Source organism: Ovis aries, chromosome 8, assembly GCF_016772045.2.
Source record: "Ovis aries strain OAR_USU_Benz2616 breed Rambouillet chromosome 8, ARS-UI_Ramb_v3.0, whole genome shotgun sequence".
Classification (NCBI taxonomy): Eukaryota; Metazoa; Chordata; class Mammalia; order Artiodactyla; family Bovidae; genus Ovis; species Ovis aries.
The window spans coordinates 29,210,289-29,233,260 of NC_056061.1; the positions used below are offsets into that span (position 1 = coordinate 29,210,289).

Here is a 22,972-nt window from a genome sequence, read left to right on the forward strand (position 1 = left end):
TATAAACCATATCTCCAGTTATTCATGCTGTTCCAGATTGGGTAAAACAAGTATCAAAAGTACTGAAGGGCGAGGTAATAGCTTAAGCACTTCTCAGCTTATCCTTTATCTCTAGCTGTAGATATTTGAAGAAATACAGCCTTTTAATGAGAACTGAAGTGAGGCATCCATTTACATCTCTTAGGACTGGTTGAATAGAGTATGGCCTATTGAGTATACTTTTGATGTCGTTGCCAGTCTCTTTTTTCAAATGCACACATGACACTATCTGAAGAAATGCTAGAAACACCTAGTAAACATTTTTCGAATATCTATTGTTAAGCTATATTCAGGTGACCACATTTTGAGGCTTGGTTTTCTGCTTGGCTATCAGTGATAATCAGGTTACATATTGGGTATCTGTGAGCTGCTGACTTTGATAGGTCAGCCTCTCTAAGTGTGTAAGACCTAGCTTTTTGGAGACCTGTAATATGGCCATTTCCTCGGAACGTGAAGGGAGCACTTGTTTTAGAGCTCTGTACCATGATTTCAAAATCTCTTCTGTAGTGTATAATGTCCATTTGAATTCCTGATGGTTTTACCCTATGTGGTTAGTAATACCTTGTGGGAAATAACTAGTAGTTTCTCTTTTATATAAATAGCAGTTTAAGAGTATCAGGCATATAGGCATCGCTCATAACATTTTATCCCTGTGGAGTTTTGTTTTTGGTATGTTATTAGGAAAAGTAAAGAGCAACGAATAATTTTGAACAGGGTTATGTGTGTTAGTATGTGTTAGTCACTGAGTCGTGTCTGACTGTTTGTGACTCCATGGACTGTAGCCCACCAGGCTCCTCTGTCTGTGGAACTGTCCAGACAAGAATACTGGAGTGGGTAGTCATTCCCTTCTCCAGGGGATCTTCCTGACTGAGGGATCGAACGCAGGTCTCCTGCACTGCAGGTGGATTCTTTACCTTCTGAGCCACCAGGGAAGCCCTGAATAGGGTTACTCTTGTTCTTTTCTAGTTTTCTGAATGTCCCAGGTTTCTTATATAATGATTAGTCCATCACCTTTTCATAAGCTACATAGAAGCTTGAGAATTGCCCTGAATTTTACGTAGGATAAGTAACAAATATCTATGGCTTCATTTTAGCCAAGTAGACTATAAGTCTTAATTTTTCTGAATCAACAAATTGCAAACATAATGTACTTACACATCTGTGTGTTCACACTGTATGTGGCAGAATGGGGTTTTCCTGCAGTAAGCCAGTCTCTGTCCTGGTGGTTAAAGTCAGGCAGATAACTTCCCCTAAAAGTGAATTCTCTAAGAATTCATTCTGTGCTTTGCCCATTCCATAGGTTTTAAATTTAGCTGGGTAAATTTCAAATGGCACTAAATTTTATTATGAAAGGTAAGTACAAGGGGAAAAAAAAACTCAATATAAGAGGGAAAAAATAACTTTACATGGGAGAGATCTAACTGACCTCACCTTTACCAAGTGATTGAACAGCAGGACAAGCTGACATCGTGTTCTTTCTGATGTGGGGTACTGAGAAGGCTTCAAATTCCTGCCAATAGGAACATTCCTGACAAAGATGAACGACATGGAACTCGTCATGAGGAAAAGGACAAACTCAGGGGTATAATATCTCTCAAATATCTGGCCTGCACTCTTTAAAACTGTCACTGTCTTAAATGGCGAAAGGGCAGGAGGATTGCTCTAGATTGAAGAAGACTTAGATAACAAGGCATATATAATATAAATAAGCTACAGGGATATATTGTATAGCACAAGGAAAATAGCCAGTATTTTATAGTGACTTTAAATGGGGTATAATATCTAAAAAATCTTGAACCACTATGTTGTACTAAGTTATGTTAAAACTGTGTTACAGTTAGGGCTTTCCAGGTGGCTTAGTGGTAAGAATCCACCTGCAGTGCAGGAGACATAGGAGATGTAGGTTCGATCCTGGGTTGGGAAGATCCCTGGAGAAGGAAATGGGACCCCTGTTTAGTATTCTTGCCTGGGGAATCCCATGGACAGAGCAGACTGGTGGGCTGTATTTCCTGGGGTCGTGAATGAGTTGGACACAACTTAGTGATTGAGCACACACACAAAGTTAGAGTTAAAACATAGTTAAGACTGTTACAGTTTTCCCAAAAATGTTATTAAATAGTGCTGACATTTAACTAGGATTTGGCTTATAATGATTAACAGAAGCATATTTTTAATGTAAAATAAAATAGTTTTTATAGACTTCATGGATTCCAAGCAGCCAATTTAACTTTTTGGGGGGCAAATGATTATAATTCTCTGCTTTTTAAATGTTAGTTTGGGCCACAGCCCTGACATAGCTTTAAATTATTGTTAATTTGCAGTTTCTTATATATATGACAATGGTTAATGTAAATATTTATAGGTACCTCTGTCTTTGCTTTGCCAGACATTCATAACTCCATGAATGGAATTGAAAAGTCTAAAATAGACCAGGGTTACTCAAACTCACTTTGAGCATTCACTAATATCACATACCTACACAAATAGCTGCCAGGTGTGGCTTAGTTTATGGTTTTTGCCTAATGATTGGCTTTAGTTTTGCCTGTCTTAGGTTACTGTTCCTCAAATGCTGTTATTTCATACAAATGACTGAGTTTGACACTTTTACTTGTTAGGTAAAATGACCTATAGATGGAGGAAAATAGTAGTTTCTAGTTGATGCTCAGCTTGAGAAACTAGAGCAACTTTTCTTAAAATAAAATTCGAATGTAAGGATGACAAAATACTAAATCTTGCCTTTTAAGGTTCAAAAGTTTTAGTCATCTTAACATCATTAAGTCTGATTTACATTTAATTTCAGAATTCAGCACTTATTTCTCTCTGGATAAATCAGAAGCATTTTAAATGATATCCAAAAGAAAAACTTTAAAGAATTTTTGCTATAATTTGCCTCAGTCTGTCTCTTTCCCATACTCTTCAAGCAGATAAAACTAGCTAGAACCAGCCCTTTTTCTTTCTAAGACATAACTGACATATTAGTTTCAGGTGTATACCATAATGATTTTATATTTGTATACATTGTAAAAATAAGTCATTAATATCTAGCATTATACATAGTTACTTAAAAGATAAATAATGTTTTTGTGTGTAATAAGAATGAGCCAACTTTTCATGCTGCCCTTTAGTGTATATGTAGCTAACCTGTTTAATTTGTAGTAACTTCTCTGTTATTTTTTTTCAAAGATATATTCCTGTTCAGAGATGACTATTAACTCCTGGTGCTCACAGGGAGATACCTTGGCCAGATATTCAGGCTTTCAGTCTCATTTCCCACCATCTCCTGTGGTTTAGAATGTACAAGAGTTGCTTCCTGAATATACTGTTTTCTTCTCTGCATGTAGTTCATGGTATTTTCATCGTTCTCAACCTTCTTCCTGTAGTGTGCCTGACTCCATATGTTAAAAGAATACCGACCAAATCAATTAGAGTGATAGATGTCACCAAAACGCCCTTCTTTAAGGTTGTTTTTACTAATAGCAGTAAGTTTTTTGGATGCCTGTCTATCTTCACCATCATTGGGTATTAAAATTGAATACCTGCCTGTCTGATAAATGAAAATGGGATCTTACTGTTTTGACTGTCATTTCTTGTGTGAGTGAAGTTGAACGTTATTGACATAGTTTTTCTAAAGTCTGTCAGTTTATTCGTCTTTATCTTTCACTAGTTCTTAAGTTCTTTACATTTTAATGATTATCTCTTTGTTTTATATTGCAGATATTTATCTACACTTTATGGTCTTTCAACTTTGTTTTTGTTTATGGTGTATAGTATTTTTATACTATTTGCTTATAACCAAATATAAGCTTCATAAGGGCCAAGACCGCATCTTACTCATCATTATATTTCCCATCTTATCTAGCACTATGTCCTTTTGTGGATGTTCTTAAATTGTAATAATAGTTGAATCCTTCCAAAACTGCAGGAGAAAAGCATAACTCTTACTCTTTTCTCTTGAGAAAACCAAAATACAGTATTTTATAAGAGTTAAATAAGTTGAAAGTTACCAATCATGAGCATTTGTAATTTAAAGTGATAGTTCAGTGGCATAAACAAAAAAACCTCAGCATCTTTTATTTGTATGCTGATCAATTTGAATTGAAAGTCCTTGTGATGATCAAGGAGAAGTTAACAGGTACACTCACCACTCTAAATGTAATGGGCAAATAATAAAATTACTTGATATGACTTTATAAAAACTCTAAAGCAGTCTTCATATAAAGAGAAATAGCCAGTTGAGAAAACTATAAAATTTTCTTAAAATAACCATGATCCTTTATTTAATATATAATCTTCAATCTATTACCTAGTCATAGAAAGGAGTGGGCTCTTTCTCCCTCCCACTACCCATCTATTAAAGTGAATCAGATATAATCATGATTGTGTCAAAAGTTCAAAAGGGAAAGTGGAGGTAAAATGAGCTGAATTGGCATTCTTCCCTCAACATTGTACCTGTAAGCTTGATATGTTGTTTCAGAGATTAACTTTATAGACTTCCGTACCCAGAAGTATGAAAATTCTTAGGGAACTCTTTTCACAAGCTTGATCTTAACATACTGAATAAAGAGAGCAGTTAATCCCTTTTGTAAGGTAATTTGAGAGGAGGGAATTCAAAATGTAAAATCTCACCTGCAGAAAACACTCTATTCTGTAAAGGCCTTTCTATCTTTAGACACTTACAAAGACTTAATATTTTAGTGTGGAAGGGTGAACTTGGTTAAAAAGCCAATGGGTGAAATTAGAGAGAAATAATCCAGTGCTTTCTTTCTGGGAATTACCATCTTGCTCTCCAGGGGACCTAATTTTATTCCCTGTGGGTAATGAGAATACCCCTCTTGTACAGCAAGCCAGCATCTCTAAATATAAGCTTGACTTTTAGTATAATAAGAGTCTTGTTAGGTGCAATTTTGCTCTTAGTCATTAATACAATGAACAAATGTTGTGGTTACCTGGGAAAGAAAATTCAAGTGCTTTTAAACCTCTTGTGAGATTTGGTTTCATGCTTGAAATCTATACAGTGTTATGCCCAATAGCATGTGTAGAAGATTCCAAGCTATAAGGTGTACAACATAGAGCAGTTAATACACGTTGGAAAAAATTGAAACCACTACAAAACGGGTTTAAGGTCCTGAATAAAAAGCTTTTTTTTTACTGAATGACACTTACTGGGGCATTAAGTTTAACAAGTGATTGGAATTTTCTTAAGGGGAATTTTACATGATGATGATGTCTCTGTGTCAGCCTTTCCTTCCGGTGGCACTTTTTCCTTTCAGCTTTAATACAGTTTGCAGTTCTACAAGTGCAAAGACCAGATAAAGAACAAAATATAATCTGAGAGTATATAGTATTAAATAGCATTTTCAGTATATTATGGCATTAATTAGGTTATTTGCACCAACTTTGTGTGCAATTAAAATCTGTTCTTGATTCTTTAAGTTTAGAATTTGACAGAAGTGGTCTTTCTTGTAAAGAAAGTCTTCCATCCCGATGTAACCTTAAAGTACTGGGCAGTATGTTTTCAGTTCCTAAAGTTGCCTGCAGTCTGAAAGCTCTGGACCTTATGTGTATGACTCCTGATTTTCTGTTGACAGTAAGAGCACACTGCGCTCTTTCCCTGCTGTTTTTTGGCTTTTTTAAGAAGACCATTAAGAATAATCATCCTTTATTCTTTTCTTCATTATGACTTCTAATCTAGTCATAATAACAAAATATTTTGTATTTCATTTCAAACTAGTAAAGCTCTGTTTCCCTTGTAAGCATTGTATACTAAACTGTATAGCAATCAGGGCTGGCTTCATCTCACTCCTCTGATATTTTTACCACTTACTGAAAATAGAAAAAATGACTTGTATTTATGTAACTGACCTCAGGAAGAATGACATCCAAAAGTATATGTGCAAATGTGCATTTAAAAATTTGTATTCTGGTATATGTTACATACTTTTTAACAGCTAAGCTTTATTAAAGGTAAAATATCATCTTGATAACTTTTATGATTTTCTTATCTTAAGGTAACTGGGTTTGTCATTTTATCAATTTGACAACAGATTCCCCCCTAACCCCAGCTTGTTTGAAATCCTTGTAACATGCTTCAGTTTAGGAGTGATTTTTTTTTTCTTTGTTTCAGACAAATCTGCCTATTTTCAAGCTAAAGGAATCTACCGTTAGAAGAAGATACAGTGACTTTGAATGGCTGCGAAGTGAACTAGAAAGAGAGAGCAAGGTAGGAATTATTTGTAATGTTACTTTAAAGCAAAACATTCCAAATTTTAATGTTTAAGACCTCTCAGGAAAATAATCTTGAATAAAATGAGTAAAAGCAATTTTTTCCCCCCAAATAGTTCAATTTCATTTTATTTCCTAGGAGATGGGGAAGTGTGTAGTTTTTCCTTAGAACTCTACCTTCTCATGTCTACTTCAGTGGCCCACAGAGGCCTTTGCTGACTCACACTTACATGACACTTCTTAGAACTTTCTTGCTATTGCTTCCTTCCTTTTTCTTGTCTTCCTATTCACTTTCTCCTCCCACCCTTGCTAAGTTTCTCTTCTCAGTACATCTCCTATTGCATTGTATTTGTAGCTTTGTTTTTTTTTAACTGACTCTACATTTTTTTTTATCATCATACATTATATATAACAGAAATATCATAAACCAGTACTTACCTTAATCTATATGATAGGTGCTAATAATCCTCAGATTCACTTTTTAAATGACGGCCATGATCTGCCTTTAGTTTGCTACCTGCAGTTTTAGAACGCTGTTACATATCCTGGTAAGAACTGTCTTCTCTTAGAAGAAAATTTGGTGGCTTTGGCTGCAAAATAGAGAAAACAAAGTCTCATTCTAATGTCTCTTACTTCAGCCCTACGTCAGAATGACATACATAGCATGGAGTCTTGCAAAGTACTCTCAGAATGATGAAAAGTACACTCAAAAGATTAGCTTGTGCTTCCTTCTGAAGCATACTAAGATAGAAAAAGAAGGAAATCTTTCTTAACCAGATAAGTGTGGCTGGATACAAGAGCAACATATACAAGTCATACCACTCCATCAAAAATGGAAAAATAGTTTTACTCTAAAGAATATCCAAGTATAAAATATTTCCAAGTAAAACTGAAAGTATAAGGCCCATGCAAAGAAAACCTTAAAACTTCATTGAAAGGCAAAAAGAAGACCTTATAAACAGAAATACTACATTCCTGGTTTGGAATATTCACTTCTGAAGATTCATTTACTGTATAAGTATTTGTGAGTTCATTCTATATGTTACGTGAGTTGCAGATAGAGCTGTGAACAAATGAAGGTCCCCACTTTTCTGGCACTTTATTGGGTAAGTCAGGGTGGTAGTGAAAAGGAAACCAGGAAAAAATAGTATGATTATATAATATGTCAGATGGTAATATGCTCTAAAAAATATTTAAGGAAAATAGAGAGTGCTAGTCTCATATAGGATGGTCAAGGGAAGGCCTCACTTAGAGCTGGCATTTTAGCAGTAGACCCAACAGAAATAAGGCAGTATCTCCTAACTTATTTATAAACTTGTGAAATTTTAACAGGAATCTTAATGGAGTTCTTTATAAGCCTGCAGATAAGACTTTAAGAATCAGAGAAAGTGCAAGAATAGCCAAAAATTATTTTTACCAGTGATTTAGCACCTGCAGACATCAGCATATGTTAAGGCTATAGTAATTAAAACAGGATAGTATTGCTTTGTTGTTGTTGTCCAACTCTCTGCAACCCTACGAACTGCAGCACGCCAGGCTTCCCTGTCCTTCACTATCTGCCTAAGTTTGCTGAAACTCATGTCCATTGAGTCAGTGATGACATCCAACCATCTCATCCTCTGTTGCCGCCTTCTTCTCCTGCCCTGTCTTTCCCAGCATCAGGGTCTTTTCCAATGAGTTGGCTCTTCTCCAGTGAGTTGGCTCTTCACATTAGGTAGCCAAAGTATTGGAGCTTAAGCTTTGGTATCAGTCCTTCCAGTGAATATTCAGGGTTGATTTCCTTTATAATTGACTGGTTGGATCTCCTTGTTGTCCAGTGGACTCTCAAGAGTCTTCTTCCAGCATTACAATTTGAAAGCAATTCCTCAGCATTCAGCCTTCTTTATGGTCCAACTCTCACATCCATACATGACTACTGGAAAAACTACAGTTTTGACTATACGGACCTTTGTTGGCAAAGTATTGCTTTAGGGATGAGCAAATAGATTAGCAGAATGTCAGAGAATTGAGAAGCTGACCATGTGTTTATTGGAAACTTAGTTCATAACAAAAATAACTTTGTCAATTAGTATAGAAAGGAGTTTATATTCAGCAAATGGGGTTGAAACATGTGGCTATTTGGGAATAAAGCTGTATAATTTGCTGTATATAAATTACAGATGGTTTGAAGATCTAAATGTACAAAACAAGTTAAGAAAATTTTAAGTTACAAAGAAGAAATTTTTTATGACCATAATGAGACGTGTCTTTTTCCCCCTCACCTTTATTTGAGATATAATTGACAGATAACATTGCATAAGTTTAAGTTGTATAACAATGATTTGATATATGTATATTTTATAAAATGATTACCATAATAAGGTTGAAAGTGAAGTCGCTCAGTCGTGTCCGAATCTTTGTGACCCCATGGACTGGGGCCTACCAGGCTCCTCTGTCCATGGGATTTTCCAAGCAGTAGTACTGGAGTGGATTGCCATTTCCTTCTCCAGCGGATCTTCCCAACCCAGGGATCGAACCCAGGTCTGCCACATTGTAGACAGACGCTTAACCGTCTGAGCCACCAGGGAAGTCCAATAATAAGGTTAGTTAATACATCTATCATGTCACATAGATGTATTATAATAAGGTTAGTTAATACATCTGTCATGTCACATAGAAGGCTTTGTTTTGGTGGTAGTGGTGGTAACATTCAAACTCTTGTTTCTGTTAGCAACTTTTAAGACTGTAATACAATCTTGTTAACTGTAGTTACAATGCTATACATTAGATCTCCAGAAGACCCCTCTGGAGAAGGGCATGGCAGCCCACTCCAGTATTCTTGCCTGGAGAATCCCATGCAGAGAGGAGCCTGGACTACAGTCCATGGGGACACAGAGTTGGACGTGACTGAAACGACTTCAGACAGCACAGCACACAGATCTCCAGAACTCAGTCATTCTTTAACTGAAAGTTTGTACCATTCAACCAAAATCTCCCTATTTCCCCATCCCCCCAACCCCTGAAAACCACTAATCTATTAATACTACTCTCTGTTTCTATGAGTTCAACTCTTGCAGATTCCACACAAAAGTGGGATCATATGGTATTTGTCTTTTTCTGTCTGATTTATGATAAGAAGTGTCTTGATAGGCTTTTGACTTTGCTTAACATTAGTACCTGGCTTACTGGAGTGTTTAATAAGCATTTCATAAATGTATACATCACTTTATTTCATGACAGCTTTATTGACATAACTCACATGCCATTAGTTCAGTTCAGTTCAGTCACTCAGTCGTGTCCGACTGTGCGACCCCATGAGTCACAGCATGCCAGGCCTCCCTGTCCATCACCAACTCCCAGAGTTCACACAGACTCACGTCCATCGAGTCAGTGATGCCATCCAGCCATCTCATCCTCTGTCGTCCCCTTCTCCTCCTGCCCCCAATCCCTCCCAGCATCAGAGTCTTTTCCAATGAGTCAGCTCTTCACATGAGGTGGCCAAAGTACTGGAGTTTCAGCTTGAGCATCATTCCTTCCAAAGAAATCCCAGGGCTGATCTCCTTCAGAATGGACTGCCAATTCACCAGTTTTTACATTCATTTATTTTTGGCCCTGGGTCTTCATTGCAGCGCATGGGCTTTCTCTAATTGCAGTGGGCGGGGGCCGCTCTTTGTTGCCAGGTGTGGGCTTCTCATTGAGGTGGCTTCTCTTGTTGTGGAGCACAGGCTTTAGGCACACGGGCTTCAGTATTGCGGCTCTCAGGCTATAGAGGGTGGCCTTAGTCGTTGAGGTACACAGCCTTAGTTGCTCTGCAGCTCGTGAAATCTCCCCCAGACCAGGGATCGAATCCATGTCCCCAACACTGGTAGACAGATTCCTGTCCATTGTGCCACAAAGGAAGTCCACAACTCACCAATTTAAAGTGTATTAATTCTTAATTCTTACCATTAAGTGTAATGGTTCTTAGTATATTCAGAGTTGTGCAATCATTACTACAGTCAGTTTTAGGACATTGTAATCTCTCTCTAAGAGAAACACCATACCCAGTAGTAATCATTACTGATTTCTCCTCACCCAGCCCTTCACAACCACTAATTTTCTTTCTTATGGATTTTCCTGTTCTGGGCATTGTGTATAAATAGAAGTATAGAATATGTAGTCTTTTCTGTCTGGCTTTTTTCACTAAGTGTGTTTTCAGGGTTCATCCTGTTGTATTGTTAATCACTACTTCATTTCTTTATTCTTTTGTATTGATATATCATTTTTTATTTACACATTTATCATTGGCAGACATTTGAGTTTTTCCTGCTTTCTGACTATTGTGAATAGTGCTGTTGTGAACATTCACGTACAGGTTTTTGCATGGACATGTGTTTGTATATCTTGGGTATTTAACTCTTGTATCTCTTGGGTATGCTCAAAATTCTCCAAGCCAGGCTTCAGCAGTATGTGAACCATGAACTTCCAGATGTTCAAGCTAGATTTAGAAAAGGCAGAGGAACCAGAGATCAAATTGCCAACATGCGTTGGATCATTGAAAAAGCAAAAGAATTCCAGAAAAACATCGGCTTCTGCTCTATTGACCATGCCAAAGCCTTTGACTGTATGGATCACAATAAACTGTGGAAAATTCTTCAAGAGATGGGAATACCAGACCACCTGACCTGCCTCTTGAGAAATATTTAGACAGGTCAAGAAGCAACAGTTAGAACTGGACATGAAACAACAGAGTGGTTCCAAATCGGGAAAGGAGTACGTCAAGACTGTATATTGTCACCCTACTTACTTAACTTCTATGCAGAGTACATCATGAGAAACGCTGGGCTGGATGAAGCACAAGCTGGAATCAAGATTGCTGGGAGAAATATCAATAACCTCAGATATGCAGATGACACCACCCTTATGGCAGAAAACAAAGAGGAACTAAAGAGCCTCTTGATGAAGGTGAAAGAGGAGAGTGAAAAAGCTGGCTTAAAACACAACATTCATAAAACAAAGATCATGGCATCTGGTCCCATCACTTCATGGCAAATAAATAGGGAAACAATGGAAACAGTGAGAGACTTTATTTTCTTGGGCTCCAAAATCACTGCAGATGGTGACTGCAGCCATAAAATTAAAAGATGGTTGCTCCTTGGAAGAAAAGCTATGACCAACCTAGCTAGCATATTAAAAAGCAGAGACATCACTTTGCCAACAAAGGTCTAGTCAAAGCTATGGTTTCTCCAGTAGCCATGTATGGATGTGAGACTTGGATTATAAAGAAAGCTGAGCACTGAAAAATTGATGCTTTTGAACTGTGGTGTTTGAGAAGACTCTTAAGAGTCTCTTGGACTGGCAAGGAGATCCAGCCAGTCAATCCTAAAAGAAATCAGTCCTGAATATTCATTGGAAGGACTGATGCTGAAGCTGAAACTCCAATACTTTGGCCACCTGATGCCAAGAACTGACTCATTTGAAAAGATCCTGATGCTGGGAAAGATTGAAGGTGGAGAAGAAGGGGTCGACAGAGGATGAGATGGTTGGATGGCATCACCGACTCAATGGACATGAGTTTGAGTGAGCTCCGGGAGTTGGTGATAGACAGGGAGACCTGGTGTGCTGCAGTCCATGGGGTCACAAAGACTCGGACACGCCTGAGTGACTGAACTGATAAACCTAAGAGTGGATTTATGGCCATATGATAACTGTTTAACTTTTTGAGGCATTCCCAGACTGTTTTCCAAAGCAGCTACATTTCCCCCAACAGTGTATTAAGGTTCCACTTTGCTCCACAACTTCACCAACACTTAGTATTATTAATTTCTTTATTATAGCTTTCTTAGCATGTATCAAATGCTGTCTCCTTGTGGTTTTCATTTTCCTTATGGCTAATGATGATCATCTTTTCAAGTACTTATGTATCAGCCATTATTTCGGTGGAGAAATTTTTTTTTTCAGATCCTTTGCCCATTTAATTAAGTTTCTTTTATTATTGAGTTGTATATAGAATATATTAAAAAGAAACTCTTAGAAGTCTCTTATCAGATTTACAATTTGCAAGAATCTTATCCCATCCTGTGGATTGTTTTCACTTGATGATGTCCTTTGAAGCATAGTACTTCACTTTTAACATTAGATCAGTTTATTATTTTGGGCATTTAACCTGTGTGAAAGTTGTATTTACATTAGCGTATTCTTGAAAGTCCCTTGGACTGCAAGGAGATCAATCCAGTCAATCCTTAGGGAAATTAACCCTGAATATTCGTTAGGACTGATGCTGAAGCTGAAGCTCCAATACTTTGGCCACCTGATGCAAAGAGCTGACTCATTACAAAAGACCCTGGTGCTGGGAAAGATTGAAGGCAGGAGGAAAAGGGGATGACAGAGAATGAGATGGTTGAATAGCATCACTGACTCAATGGGTTTGAGCAAGCTCCAGGAGATAGTGAAGGACAGTGCTGCAGTCCATGGTGCCGCAAAGAGTTGGACACGACTGAGCAATTGAACAACAAAATTGCTAAGAACAGTTAATCAAATTGTTTTATTTATATATTACTACTTCTTCTTAAGATCTGTTATACTAGATGAGAAAGTTGGTAACATTTATTGTGTTTATTAGTCATTATGGTTTAATTTTTTAGCTTTTATTTCAATATGCTTTCACTATATTATGCTGGCCAGATATCCTCCTGTCCTCATCTTGCCCACATATACACACATCATCAGACTCATGACTTTTTAAATTGGTGTGAGAATTCTAAGTAGATCTTTTCAGACTGCTTAAGCAAAAGTAGTTTGATGTTGAAGATCTTTGTTAAAAAACCACTCATGATTTTTGTAGGTGATTAATCCTGTTGCCTACAATGTCACCATCCAGTTCAATGCGTATTTTGAGTATTGGTAAAAGTATATCTCTGTTGATGATAATACACAGTAATCTTTAAATTCCATGCTAAATTCTTCCCTGAATTAACGGTGGTCATTTCTTTAATGCACTAGTTCTAGATTCCTTTTTTAAATAATAGCTTTATAGATACAGATGTTTTTCCCTGCCCATCATATAGCTATTCTGTTGGAACACAGCTAGTGGTCATAATCCTGTTTTCCAGTTGTAGTTACCTGCAGGTTTCAAATTTTCAACTTGACAAATGCTTTTATAATATAAGGGAGAGACTTAAGATTGCTAAAGCAAACTTATGATGACAGATCTTTAGATGTCTTAATCACCGGCATCTGGGAAGAGTAGATCTAGGAAGGAATTAAAAAGTTTATGTAGGGCATTGGTTTTGTGTTTCTTTTTTACTCTTTGTTTTTTGTGCATCTGTAAGAAGTTGTGTACTCTTTTCCTTTTTTACCTTGTTGAATTATTGTTTTAGGATAGGAACTCTTCATCAAGGGTTCTAGATTTTACCTCTTAGAATATGTATACTTTTATTACTGGTGTTTGCTGTTTATATTTTTTCTTGTGTGAATTGTTTGCCTACACCTTTTCTCTGTTTTAATGTAAGATAAGGATTCACCTAAGTGGCTAGTCATTTAACAGATATTTGAACTTCTCTTGTATGCCCAGCTTTCCTTAAAATAACCATAAGAAGCCTGAGACAAGGGTCTGTGATTTGAAGGCATTAATAGGATAGATTGGTGGCTCTCCAGGAGGGGTAGTTTTGTCCCCCAGGAAGACATTTGACAGTGTCTGGAGGCCATTGTGATCACAGGTGTGATAGGCACTCACACCTGTCTGTGTGGAGTGCCTATTGGTGACAGTCTAGTGGGTAGAGGTCCAGGATGCTGTTGAATAGGTATTCTACAGTGTATAAGAAACCCTTCCCCCCAGTGCATTATCTAGTTCAACATGTTAATAGTGCCATGGTTGAGAAATTCTGGGATAGAGAACCTGACGAACCTGTGAAATAAGTAGCTAGGTACTGTTTAATTCAGGGGCATCCCAGGTTACTCAGTGATAAAGAATCTGCCTGCCAAGCAGGACACACAGGTTCAATCCTTGGGTTGGGAAGATCCCCCAGAGAAGGAAATGGCAACCCACTCCAGTATTCTTACCTGGGAAATCCCACAGACAGAGGAGGCTGGCGGGTTACCATCCATGGAGTTGCAAAGTGTCAGACACAACTTAGTGACTAAAGCAGCAGCAGCAGCATTTAAACAAATATTTGAGCTCCAGATAATTCCTAAAAGAGGGAGATCAGTCATAAGTTGTCCCTAAAGGAAAGCTAGACTTTGACAGGGAAAATTTGGGATGTTCCTTCATTGTAGAAGGAAGAAATGACAGGTCTTTGGAGAAAGGTAGGATAGTGGGTTTGGGAGAAAGTCGATGTGTTTCTTAGCCTAGTAATGCTGCTGCTGCTGCTGCTAAGTCGCTTCAGTCGTGTCCGACTCTGTGCGACCCCCGAGATGGCAGCCTACCAGGCTCCCCGGTCCCTGGGATTTTCCAGGCAAGAGTACTGGAGTGGGGTGCCATTCCCTTCTCCATAGAAGAGTGGCAACAAGTAGTAATTATTGGTTATTTTGTCATCACCTCAAACACAAGCAGGAAAGATTATATGCAGATAGTGTGAAGTGGAAGAAATTGACCACAGAATTCTTATCTGCCCATGCCAGAAAGAACATTGTTAATATTTTACTTCCTCATTTAATTGGGAGTTCAGATTGATCTCTACAATTATCACTGTAATAAAGTAGTGTTCTCGCCAAGTGACATCAAAACTGTCTGAGGGGTATGGTAGCCTTTATTTCAGTGTTGCTTATTCCCTTTGTATACTTGTGCTTTGGTAAGTCCAGGAAAAATGAAAATTAAGCCATTGAGGAGCTTTGGTCTGATGGACTATTCTGGCATTTTGTTTATCTTGCCTCCAAAACACTAAGTCATTTTTCAGTGTATTTTTATTGAGTCCCTTTTACTGTATATTTAAACTAGTTTGACAGTGGGATGGCTCTCATAGTGAAGATATACTTTGTGTTCATGTTGTGCTCTATCAATTTTCCCATTTCAGCCAGCATGTTGTTCAAGAACTTTCTTACCATGTTTTAGGTTGTAGTCCCCCCACTCCCTGGGAAGGCATTTTTGCGTCAACTTCCTTTTAGAGGAGATGATGGCATATTTGATGACAATTTCATTGAAGAAAGGAAGCAAGGGTTGGAGCAGTTTATAAACAAGTAAGTGCTTTCTGTTCCTCAAAGTCTAAGAGTGAATAGTGTTCTGAGATTCTTTAGGTGACCACTAGTAATTTAGATATCAAACTAATACTACTTCTTCCTTTTGGTCATTTTCTAACTTTTTTGTACCATTTAAACAAAATGAAAATATATAACAAATTGAATATCATGTACTAAATATTAATAAACTTAAGAGTGATATGAGTATCTCTTTGTTGACCTGAGTTTCGTATGTTTTTCATGGTTAATTTATGCCAATTACATTTAAAATTACAGCATTTAAAAAAGTTTTACTTATGATTCTTTTTGATTTAAGATATGTTCTTCCATGAACAATACACTTGCAATCATTTTGTTCTATTGCAGATGGAAGGTATTATCAGCATGTCTTGTGTAAAAGCGGCACATTGTACATTTTTGTGGCAAAATATATACTTTTGAAAATGTAAAAGATTGTATCATTTATCTTTTACTTTAGAAACTTTTAATAAAATCAACCTCTAGCTGTTAATTTTATTCCTATTTAAGATCCAGTATTTGTTTTGTTTTGACTGCACTTCTCAACTTGCTCAATGTTAGTTCCCCAGCGAGGGATTGAACCTGGGTCCTCAGCAGTGAAATCACAGAGTCCTAACCACTGGACCACCAGCGAGTTCTCTAAATATAGCCATTCTTTAAAAGCCCAAATTATAGGAAGAGTTATGCCTGCAAAGGGCTCACTGTAATTGTGCATTTGGCCTTAAGTTTGGCCACATAAAGTCAAATCCTAGACAATACTGTTGTGTGCGCTTATTTATTAGCAGTACTTTTTTATCTAGTAATTTGAAGATCTGTGAGTGGTAAACAGGGAAAGTTACACAAAGCCCGTAACTTTTAGTTATCTGATATAGCACACAACCTTCATTGTCTACTTTCTTTTTGGAAAAGGCAGTGCTAGCTTGGATGTTTTTAAATTCTGAAATAAAGTCTGGTTGCCAGTCTGATCTTATATTTGTTCTGATAGAAACCTTGAAAAGCACGCAAAAAAAAAAGAACCCCAAAACCTTGCACATTTGTGCTGTTTCTTAGTATTTGGGGATTTTATTGAACTTGTGATCCTATATCTTTTTCTTCTTTAAAATGTATTCTTTGAATCAATGACATTGTTTCACTTTTAACATTAAAATTCATTTAGGTTTCTTATGAATTCACCAACTACTATGTAAAGAAGCCATCTGGGTACATATTGCCAGAGACGGTGTAAAGCTAGTGATTAAATGTTTTCTAAATTACCCTTACAGACAGAAGGAAAGCAAATATACAGGTAGTCACTAGATAGACCATAGCTCTATGGGCTGTCCAGAGTAACACTGTTACTAAATTGTTCATGTTTCCTAATCTTAAAATGTGTATGTTTGGTCCCCCTCCCCTGCTTTTATAAAAATTCGACTGAACTTGTATTTTTTATTTCTAGGGTTGCTGGTCACCCTCTGGCACAGAATGAACGTTGTCTTCACATGTTTTTACAGGATGAAATTATAGATAAAAGCTATACTCCATCTAAAATAAGACATGCCTGAAATTTCACAAGAAGGGGCGGAAAAAAAAAAAAAAACTTTCCATGACTTAATGATTCATATGCACCAGTGAAGAAGTTCTAACTAACTTTAGCATGCTGCACAAAAAACTGGTATAATATGCCTTCAGTATACTAACACTCATATGCTCAATTTTGTTTTGTTTTGTTTTGGCAGTTGACAAGAAGTTAATTTGCTTTAGTGAAAAATCCCTCATTCCAACCTTTCTATATAAATAGCTCTTTCTTGCTGTTTTAATGTGGTATACACTCTAGCTTCACAAACCTGTTGCTCGAGTATAACCTGCAGTGTCCTAACTAAACTTACTCACTTGGTCTTACCTGCAGTTTTTTGTGTCATGTTTGCTTCTTGAATCCAATTAATAGAATATTTCTCTTACCCCTTTTTAATATGTGGTGTCATTTGACCTAATTTATGTGTGGAAGCACTACACATTGGTTTCCAATACCCTACACGTAAGATACACGCTTGTATGCAGAAAGTATCTCCCTTCAGGCTTGTAATACCCTTCACATGGAAGATCAATGAGGGAAATCTTTATATTCTGTATAAAAACAAAATCAAATTTATATACTAAAATCATTTGTCTAAAAATTTAAGTTGTTTTCAAATAAAAATGCATTTCTGATATGCACTGATTGTGTTGCCTCTGGGTTTTCTTTTCTCTCTTCAGAAGGCTTTCCTACTTAACTCACTTGCTGAGCGGGATTATTTACTAATTATATACTTCTCATTCCTGTAACTCCATTCCTCTTTAAACAGTGGTGATATCAAATATTCTACTACCCTTTCAATGGAGGTATTTTCTTTTACACAACAACAACAAAAATGCGATGTACTAGAAAAAGCATTCCTTAAAGCTTATTGAGTCATTATGAAGCACTTTGTGTATTTGGAAAATGCTCTATAATCTGAAGTCATTCTATTCAAAAATCCTTTTAAGATAAGTCAATAGCATGCCTCCTGTTTTTCAGAAGAATTTTCTTCCTAGCTCATCTGAGTGACTTGTTTAAAGAAACTTAGCACGAATGTAGTAACCTTTTCTTAGCAGATTCATGCTTTCTGACTTGGTTTAGGCAGTGGCACGTTTTCTCCTCTTCTCCTCTCACCAAGGGAAAGGGCCTCGCACAGTGTTCTAGCCTGGCTTGTATAACCAGAAAATGCAGGAAGGACTCCTTGCTGCCTAACTTGTGTTGCAGCCAGAATGTGGTCTCTAATTTGAATCTGTACTACATCTGGTTTGGAGACCCATTGTGACCTAGAGTTAAAGTCCAAGGTAGGGAAGGTGTTCCCTCGCACTCCAGATGTGTCTCCTGTAGAGACAGATCAGTCCATTTGAGAGAAAACCAGCTTAGGCCTTGGCCTAATACCCAGGATGTCCCCCCAAGCAGATGGATGTCATAGGAAGAAGTCAGAGCTGTCGTAGTATGTCCTACTGCTTATATATGTCACAGTTGCATAATACTGGACATTTCAGTTACTGTAAATTAAGGTACAGAATAAACAGCATGTGAATTGTGTTTCACTGAGAGCAGTAAAAGGTGGTCAGTAACATCAAAAGTTTTCGGTATGCCGTAAAATTGAAAGTGTTTTGGCATGCAGAACAGAGTTAACAGTAGCTTTGCTAAACTCAGTAATTCCTCCAAAGTATGGGTGATTTTGCCTCCTGGGGAACATTTGGCAATATAGCAAGACATTTTTGGCTTTCACAACTGGGAAATGCTACTGGAATCTAGCAGGCAGAAGCTTAAAGATGCTACTAAACTCCGTACAATGTACACAGGACTGCTTCCCACAACAGAAAAATGTCAACAGTGCTAACGTTTCTACTCGGTGTGGAATTCTTTTGATCATTTGTAGACAAAGGAATAGTGTGATTTAGGATTGGTTGTACTGGCCGTGCTTACTTTTAATCTCTACAGTTTCCTTAGGGCAGGCATGCTTTTAGAAAGTTGAAGGTTTAAAGTTAGATGAAAGGTGGTTTATTCTAGGTAACATGTATTTACTAATGTAGGAGGATACATCTCACTGTTGTTTCTTAGAGAACTGAAACCGCGGTCTGCATTAAAACAGTACCTTTGGACTTCTATAGCGGTACACTGGTAAGAATCCACCTGCCAGTGCAGAAGACGTGGGTTCAGTCCCTGTTCCCAGAAGATCCCACATGTCGCAGAGCAACTAAGCCTGTGAACCACAACTATTGAAGCTTGTGTGCCTAGAGACTGTGCTCCACAACAAGAGAAGCCACCACAACAAGCCCACACACTGCAACCAAGAGTAGCCCCCACTCACCACAACTAGAGAAAGCCCACTCAGCAGCAAGTAAGGCCCAGCACAGCCAAAACTAAATTTTTTTAAAAAGCTCTGAAAACAATTACAACACCTTTAACCCTATGAACTAAAAATGCAGGTGCTGTCAACTCAGGTGACACAGGAGGAGTTTCTAGAAGCCCTTAAAGAGTCTTCCTAAAAGAAGTTGAATTGGCAGCGAGTTATGCAGCAAGAGTCTCCAGCTCCGTGTCCTCTCAGTAAGTTATCACCTTGTCCCAACTTCTGCGAGATGTAAAATTTCAACAGCAGTGGTACTATTGGTAACTTAACAATTATTGAAGACCAAATGTAAAATCCACAGAACAGCAGTTCCTGAGACAAAGGTTTAATGATAGTTAGCTGATGGCAGTGGGAATCACAGATGAAGTATTAGCCACAGCAAATGATACCACTAAGCCCCTGGCAGTTCCTGAATAGGTTTATCTGGTATTTGGTTTCCTGCTGGGCGGTTCTGCTGTGGTGACCCTCAGTAGTGATGATGACCTCTGGGCTGGATGCCGGAGAGCATCTTTTTATTACATCCTGCTTCTTTTTAACTCAGCCCTCTCATTAAGGGCCATTCCTGTGCTTCAGCTTGCTTTGCCCGTTTTGGGTGAATATAGCCAATGAAAGGAGAAGGCTCCTCGCCTGTAAGTCTTTACAGATAAAATCTGTTTAAGGTGTGGATGGACAGAGACTGTAGCACACTCCCTGGTTTATAGGTTAACTGCTCTGTGAGCGCTCAGTTCAGTCCAGTCGCTTAGTTGTGTCTGACTCTTTGCGACCCCGTGAATTGCACGTCAGGCCTCCTGTCCACCCAACTCCTGGAGTTTACCCAATCTCATGTCCATCGAGTCGGTGATTCCATCCAGCCATCTCATCTTCTGTCGTCCCCTTCTCCTCCTGCCCCCAATCCCTCCCAGCATCAGAGTCTTTTCCAATGAGTCAACTGTTCACACGAGGTGGCCAGAGTGTTGGAGTTTCAGCTTCAGCATCATTCCTTCCACAGAAATCCCAGGACTGATCTCCTTCAGAATGGACTGGTTGGATCTCCTTGCAGTCCAAGGAACTCTCAAGAGTCTTCTCCAACACCACAATTCAAAAGCATCAATTCTTCGGCACTCAGCTTTCTTCACAGTCCAACTCTCATATCCGTACATGACCACTGGAAAAACCATAGCCTTGACGGACCTTTGTTGGCAAAGTAATATCTCTGCTTTTGAGTATGCTATCTAGGTTGGTCATAACTTTCCTTCCAAGGAGTAAGTGTCTCTTAATTTCATGGCTGCAATCACCATCTGCAGTGATTTTGGAGCCCAGAAAAATAAAGTCTGACACTGTTTCCCCATCTATTTCCCATGAAGTGATGGGACCAGATGCCATGATCTTAGTTTTCTGAATGTTGAGCTTTAAGCCAGCTTTTTCACTCTCCTCTTTCATCAAGAGGCTCTTTAGTTCCTCTTCACTTTCTGCCATAAGGGTGGTGTCATCTGCATATCTGAGGTTATTGATATTTCTCCCGGCAATCTTGATTCCAGCTTGTGCTTCTTCCAGCCCAGCATTTCTCATGATGTACTCTGCACAGAAGTTATATAAGCAGGGTGACAATAGACAGCCTTGACGTACTCCTTTCCCGATTTGGAACCAGTCTGTTGTTCCATGTCCAGTTCTAACTGTTGCTTCCTCACCTGCATATAGGTTTCTCAAGAGGCAGGTCAGGTGGTCTGGTATTCCCATCTCTCAGAATTTTCCAGTTTATTGTGATCCACACAGTCAAAGGCTTTGGCATAGTCAGTAAAACAGAAATAGATGTTTTTCTGGAACTCTTGCTTTTTGATGATCCAGCAGATGTTGGCAACTTGATCTGTGGTTCCTCTGCCTTTTCTAAAACCAGCTTGAACATCTGGAAGTTCTAGCTGTCATTATTAGAATATACAAGTGTTTGGACTGGGAAACAAGTTAGAAACTATTTTAGGAGGATAGAGTATGTCGTTCTTGATAGTTCCTTTATCATCTCTGTCATACAACTCCTTATAAAGTAAATAATATTCTCCTTTACAGATGAGAAGTCTGAGGCTCTGCAAGCTTAAGTAATATGACCAAGGTTACTCAGGATGTTATGGCTCTAGATTAACACTAGAAAGATGTCTGCCTCTAAAAGCCATGCCTTGGTGCACTTCTTTCTTAGGACCAGGCCTATGACTTGGTACCTACCCAGCCTTTATTTAATGCTCAATAAATGTATTGATTGAGTGAAAGGGTGAATTTCCAGTAACATTTTCAGGGTCCTCTAGGATGAGCATGAGTCAATGTGAATTGGTTTTGTTTTTTAGTGTGATTGTAAGTGTAGGTATAAAAAGTGCTTTGGGGCATGCAGAGGTAACTGATCAGAAGTTCTAAACTTAGCTGTGTACCACAATTACTGTCTAAGACTGTCCAGGTTTTTTATTTTTTTAAAGCTTCATGGGTAATTCTGAAATAGCCATGTTTGGGCACTTAGCTAGAAGGCCCTTTGATTTCCTGGAATTTGGTTTGATTTGATCTTAACCTGACTAGATCATTATGAAAAGAAATCAGGAAATTAAGAAAAAGTCAGGACTTATCTTGAGAAATTACTTTTGTAAATCTTGATTTATAGTAAATGAAGTTTGCCTTATTCTGACCTTGCTAAGAAAATAAAACCTTGACTTTGGAGACCAGGGCAATTTGTTTAAAAGCCCAAAAGGAAGTTTTCAGGGTGCTGGGTGACACCTCACCACAGATGCCTTTTAGAATGAGTGCCATAAATGGAAGTGACTCAGCAAAACCAAACAGCAACACTAAGCATTTTACATGAGCAAAGTGTAAACATACACAAGAGGTTAACAAAGGCCCTTTTCTCAAGAAACTCAGTCTTGTTAGGACACTGTCATGAAAAGACTCACAAGGTACAGACAGAAGACACGGCAAATGTGAGGAGGGAAGGGACACATGAGTTCAAGTGGAGGGAGGGAAATGGTCATTTAAAATAAATGCCACTTGAATTTCAGCCCCAAAGTGTAGAAAGCTTGAAAGTTGGCATCCTTGGCTTCACAACAAGAAAAAGCTCGACAAAGTGAAAAAATCCATGACCCACCTTATCTTACCTTAGGCCCACCCCTCAGAGAATGGAGGTTGCAGAGCAAACCTCCTCTCAAATCTGGAGAGACATGCTCATCTAGACGGACATGGTCAAAATCTGTTTACCTCTGAGCAGGAACTGCTAGTCATAAACTGGTAGGATCACACATACGGTGATACTGAATTTGTGGAGGTTGAGTGTGACCTTCCCAGGTGGCACTAGTGGTAAAGAACTACCTATGCACCTACCAATGCAAGAGGCATCGAGACATGGATTTGATCCCTGGGTTGGAAAGATCCCCTGGAGAATTAAATGGCAACCAACTCCTGTATTCTTGCCTGGAGAATCCCATGGACAGAGAAACTTGGTGGGCTACAGTCCATGGGGTTGCAAAGAGTCAGACACAACTGAAGCGAGTGAACACGCACACACAAGTGTGGCCTAGCATGAGAGTAACTCCTGGAGACCACAGTCTTAGAGGGGCCCCCACATGCACCTAGGCGGCACCTCCAGGAACCCCGCCAGATTTCCACAGTGAAGATCAAGACAGATCCCTAATGTCTCTGACAGGAAGAGGAGATGAATGCTCAGT

At 38.4% G+C, this 22,972-nt stretch overlaps 1 protein-coding gene across 1 annotated transcript in view; it reads left to right on the plus strand.

Annotated features, from left to right (window-relative positions):
* The window catches only part of SNX3 (sorting nexin 3), a 48,879-nt gene extending 31,271 nt beyond the window's left edge, over window positions 1-17,608 (plus strand). Inside the window, exons 2-4 of the mRNA XM_004011226.6 lie at window positions 6,164-6,259; window positions 15,269-15,393; window positions 16,847-17,608. Coding sequence (XP_004011275.1) covers window positions 6,164-6,259; window positions 15,269-15,393; window positions 16,847-16,952 — 327 coding nt within the window. The 3' untranslated portion in view covers window positions 16,953-17,608. The remainder of the gene's footprint in view (window positions 1-6,163; window positions 6,260-15,268; window positions 15,394-16,846) is intronic.
* Window positions 17,609-22,972: the final 5,364 nt, after the last annotated feature.